The 5,247-nt window shown below is 44.8% G+C and overlaps 1 protein-coding gene across 1 annotated transcript; it reads left to right on the top strand.

Moving 5' to 3' along the window:
• The first annotated feature begins 106 nt into the window (after positions 1–106).
• HOXD10 (homeobox D10) lies at positions 107–2,684 on the top strand. Its single transcript, XM_009332526.1, has 2 exons — positions 107–848; positions 2,264–2,684. Exons 1-2 carry the CDS (start codon positions 107–109, stop codon positions 2,539–2,541), a joined length of 1,020 nt encoding a protein of 339 aa, XP_009330801.1. The 3' UTR covers positions 2,542–2,684.
• The last annotated feature ends 2,563 nt before the right edge of the window (positions 2,685–5,247 follow it).

Raw genomic sequence — 5,247 nt, 5'->3', positions numbered from 1 at the left:
GCTGTCATGTGGTCGCGCGGAGGCATCCGCAATTACACGGGAATGTTTTCCTAGAGATGTCAGCCTACAAAGGACACAATCTCTCTTCCTCAAATTCCGCCCCAAAATGTCCTTTCCCAACAGCTCTCCTGCCGCTAATACTTTTTTAGTAGATTCTCTCATCAGTGCGTGCAGGAGTGACAGTTTCTACTCCAACAGCGCCAGCATGTATATGCCACCTAGCACAGACATTGGGACGTATGGGATGCAAACCTGTGGACTCCTTCCGTCTCTGGCTAAAAGAGAAGTTAATCACCAAAATATGGGTATGAATGTACATCCTTATATACCTCAAGTAGACACTTGGACAGACCCGAACAGATCTTGTCGAATAGAGCAACCTGTTACACAGCAGGTCCCCACTTGTTCCTTCACTACAAATATTAAAGAAGAAAGCAATTGCTGCATGTATTCCGATAAGAGATCCAAACTCATTTCTGCAGACGTCCCTTCCTACCAGAGGCTGGTGTCTGAATCATGCCCCATTGAGAACCCCGAGGTTCCCGTCCCAGGATATTTTAGACTGAGCCAGACCTACGCCACTGGGAAAACCCAAGAGTACAATAATAGCCCTGAAACGAGTTCAACTGTAATGTTACAGTTAAACCCTCGCGGCAGCTCCAAACCGCAGATATCTGCTCAACTTCAGCTGGAAAAGAAAATGAATGAAAACCCGAACAACCAAGACAGCACCGCTAAAGTCTCTCAAGTGGAAAGTCCCGAGCCCAAGTCCACGTTGCAAGACGAGCGGAGCTGCCTGCCCGAAGGCTCCGTGTCCAGCCCAGAAGTCCAGGAGAAGGAGAGTAAAGGTCTGTATTACCGAGTTTAAGCCGTGCCGTGGTGTAACTCCAACACGCCAGCACCATAAAGCACGCTCGAATATACTAACGAGCATCACAGCCATCACATTTAATGCTAAGGAGTATTGGGCTGCAGGTGCTGTGTCTCTGAAGATTTTGGCAGGCAAAAATGCTACACAAAAGGGTCCAAAGATTTTCTGTAAGAGATCTGCCTCTCTCGTGCATGCAGACCGCCTCTGTGATGCGGGGAATATAGCCGTGTGCTCCTTAATGCGCTGCAGCAGCCAAAAGCAGCCCCATACCTCTAAAAAAGCAGGTCTGGAGGTTGTAAAATACGACCAGCTCAACTTTTCTCTCGTAATATTTCGCTGATTTTTTTTTTTTCCTCACTGAGCCTTACTGCGGTTTGATTGCATTTAAAGTTAATTACGATCCTATTAAAATAGGTGAGGAATAGGTGCTACCAGGCTGGGTAAAGTTGGAAACAAATGCACAATGAAAGCAGCAGCCCGCTATCCGCCTGGTCCAAAGGTGGAATATTTCAGTGTGGTGCTTTAGATAACCTTGGGTTGGTCTCCAAAAGTGCAACAGTATTTTGAAATGCGTTTGAAAGCTGAAGGTGGTGGTAATCTGATTTTATTTCCCCTTTAAAAGTGCACTAAAGCCTTCCTTTCGAACGGCGTGTGTCGAAGAATCCCAAAACGGGAAATTTTCTCCTATCAAAATGTACTTTGCAACCTCTAGGTCGATTTTTACCCTACGTGTGCATGGAGATTCTTTTTGTCTGAATTATATTTAACAGCCCAGGTTCTAGGTTGATGTGGGGCAGATTTCTTTCTGGCGGGGAAAAAAACAAAAAACTACTAAAAGGAAAATAAAAAAAAAAAAGAAAAGAAAAGAAAAGAAAAAATCCGAGACAGAGGGTGTTAATTTCTTGTGTATCTTTTTGGCTGGGAAAACGTCTGTGTCTGCTCCTAGGTGTGCTGGTGTAATTCAGCTGATGGCTGGGGGGAAGCTGCTTCGAAATAGAGCGCGAGGGTATTTTGTAACTGGGATATTTTCGTAGCAAGTGTCGTGGGAGCCCGAGGCGTCCATGGCGAGGCTAGACCCGTTAAAATGTGGCCACGGGGCTGATGGCAGGCTAAATATTGTTGAAACGCTAAACGCCAGCTGAAAACTGGAGAGCCCATTTCTGGATGGGGCAGGAGAGCGGGGCGGCCGCAAGGCAGGGTGCGAGGGGACGGGGGAGCCCAGCTTGGCAGCAGGTCCCTTCCCTGTGCCCACACCTCACCCGAGCTGTGTTTAATGCCCACATCCACCATATCTGCCAGACACTGCAGAGGAGGGGTCATGGCCAAGGGTACACTCTAACAGCCTGAGGTATTTTTGATTTTTTTTTTCTTCTTCTTCTTTGATTTTGATAGAGGAAATCAAGTCTGATACTCCAACAAGCAATTGGCTAACTGCAAAGAGTGGCAGAAAGAAGAGGTGTCCTTATACTAAACACCAAACACTGGAATTAGAGAAAGAGTTCTTATTCAATATGTATCTCACTCGAGAGCGCCGTCTAGAGATCAGTAAGAGCGTAAACCTCACTGACAGGCAGGTCAAGATTTGGTTTCAAAACCGCAGAATGAAGCTCAAGAAGATGAGCAGGGAGAACCGAATCCGGGAACTGACCGCTAATCTGACCTTCTCTTAAACCCTAACCCCGGGGGGGGCACCAGTGAGGAACGGGCACAGCACCGCCACTTGCTAAAGGCAGGAGAGACTCTGGCAAAACCCGGCGTTTTCCAGTTTGGTTTTGGGTTTTTTTTTCTGATAGAATGTGACTCTTCGTCCTTCTTTTAGCGCTGCAAGTGAATATGTATTACTATGATGAGTATATATAAAACCTAGCACGTGTAATTTATTTTTGTTCTCATCGTAATGCAGGGTAACTATTATTGAATATTATCATTTGGTCTTAACTTATTGGAACTGTCGAACATCCAAGCAATGTGACTTTTTCATGTTTTTACTAACAAAATGGTATTTATGTGGGGCTGTTACACGGTAACTTTGGGGGCGGGGGGAAAGAGAAGCACATTATAATGTAACTATCCTCGCAAATGAACTTAGAGATTGTCCTTCGTAAAATGGAATATTTCCTTCTTCTCCATTGTAGACATTTCCTTGTGGTGCATATGTGGAATAGTAGTCGTTCAGCAGCAATATGTCCTTCTTGTGCATGTTCTGTTCGCATGTATAATGCAATAAACTCTGTAAACTACTGCGGTTCCTTTGGTTTTCTACAAATGTTTGAAGTACGGATGCAGGTTGGTCTCCTGACCTTTCTCTATCAGCAGCTCTTTGGACTGATGTACCTTCTTTGCCATTTTCTGGTCTTTGTGTGTGTCTGCCTGGTTTTCTTCCTTTCTTTTTCACCCCTTTCTTCCCCCCCCCCTTCCTTTTTTTAGGGGTGGGGTGGAGACTGGGGCGGGAAATGATGTAAACCTAATTCATTTATAATTGTGCCTGTAAACAAACGATTAATTGATAAAATGTTGTGTGATGTTCGCAGTCTGACAAACTGAACGCAAAAAAAAAAAGAGGGAAAGGAAAAAAAAAAAAAAAAAAGAAAAACGTAGTAAAATATTATGACCTAAACTGGACATCCTCATCCAATCAACTCATAAATGGTAAGTGATAAAAAATCTTTCTACTACAAGCTGTCAGCAATATGTGTGTCATTTTATTTGACGTTCGTATGTTGATTTAAAAAATATCAGTCACTGCGTGCTTACCATGTGTAGACTTTGATTTCGTGTCTTTACTGGCTTAAAAAAAACAATCATACCAAATGCGAAGCTGGGTATAAGTAAATGTTCAGTTCTTGGTCAGCTCAAGAGCTTTCAGAAGATGGTGGATGGGGAAATATTCCCTCAAACATCTGGCAAGACTGGCGTTTTTGAGCAGAAAGGCTCCCAAGCGTCCTTACAAAAGTACACCAGCCTCTTCAGACCCACTTTTGTCACCCTGCACCGTTTCTGTTTGCTCAGAGATCGTTTTATTTCGCGCAAATCCATTTGAGTAGCACACATCCAGATACTGAAGTTCACGACTCTTAACCGTTTCTGTACATAAATGAAAAATGTTACTAGCAAGGCTCTGCACTGGAAGCTGAGGAAGGGCGTGTGTGTGTGTGAGAGCGGGTGGGTGCCTGTGCGAGCAGAAATACTCAGCAGAACTGCAAATGGCTTGCAAATGAACATGACTCCAAATTGAAGTGCAAATACTTGGGCATACTTTCACCTTCAAACAGTACTGGAAAAATAGCGTGGCTACTGTTTGCGCTGGGAAACCAGCTTGCTCACGATCAACGCCCATTCCTCCCCTAAGCAGTTTCTAAATCAAGAAATGAAACGCAAGATAGTGCCAATGCTGTCTGACTTGGTGACACTGACACTGCTCCTATTGCAGCTGGTGGCGTTGTATTTCGCTCTCTTGTCGCTGATATTTAATTTAAGCCAATACTTTCTCATGTGCATGTTTACTCGTAGGGCAGAGGTATATTTTCCTCAAACCAAAGCATCACCATTTTGGAGCTGTGGGAGCCGCAAGCACGTAGGTATTTTGTGCTTGCTCTCGTTTCGAAAACAAACAACAAAACGGTGCTCAAACCCCCCCCTCTTTAAATATTGCATACGTTTGAACCGTCTTTTCTTTTCCTTTAAAGATACTCGCTACATCACCAAAGAAGTTTCAGCAGTGGGAAGTAATTAGCTGGCTCCATACCAAGTGTTTAACGTATAGAAAAAAGGAGGCTCACTCTAATCTGTCTGCTTTATCAATTTATATCTGTGTGAAGCGAGGGGCAATTCTTCGCCGTACCACAAACCCTGCTTCTAGAGAAAAATAGAAGTATGAAAACGCAAAGGAAAATACTAAAGCGAGACGACCAAAAAACCACAAAAAACCAACCACCCACTTTAAAAAAAAAGGGAAAGAAAAAAAAAAAGAAGAAAAAAGGAAGAAAACAACCTAAGAGAGTAATAAATCATTAAATAAACAGGAATTTCAGTCCCTTCCTCATACCGGCCCGCGAGTAGGAAGTGTTTTCTCAGTGCTGTTGTTTGTGCCCTCGGCGGGCTGTGCTGCGGGCTCTCCACTAACTGTGTGCGTTTCCTCCAGATCCCGACACAGCCACCGTCCCTCGCTCGGGAGAGCAGGCATGGGCAGAAGACCATGGGTAACCTAGTTTTCAATACTAACCGGGCACCGTTTCGCTCGGGGAAGGATAACCGGGCCGGGGAGGGAGAGGAGGGGAGGCAGGGAAGGAAAAGAAAGCAAAGCGGGCAAAAATCTCACGTAGGCATTGAACGTGGCCACCGCGGCCCGGCCCGGCTCCCCCTGAACTAGGAGCGGA

This window comes from Pygoscelis adeliae, unplaced genomic scaffold (genome assembly GCF_000699105.1).
Source record: "Pygoscelis adeliae isolate BGI_AS28 unplaced genomic scaffold, ASM69910v1 Scaffold160, whole genome shotgun sequence".
In the NCBI taxonomy this organism is placed as follows: Eukaryota; Metazoa; Chordata; class Aves; order Sphenisciformes; family Spheniscidae; genus Pygoscelis; species Pygoscelis adeliae.
The sequence above is the reverse complement of the archived record's forward strand: the minus strand, read 5'-3'. Positions and strand labels throughout refer to the sequence as shown.

Excerpts from the sequence above, each read along its gene's own strand:
- HOXD10 (XM_009332526.1), top strand. The coding sequence starts at position 107 with ATGTCCTTTCCCAACAGCTCTCCTGCCGCTAATACTTTTTTAGTAGAT. Across the intron at positions 849-2,263 it reads CCAGGAGAAGGAGAGTAAAG|AGGAAATCAAGTCTGATACT; the intron begins GTCTGTATTACC and ends TGATTTTGATAG.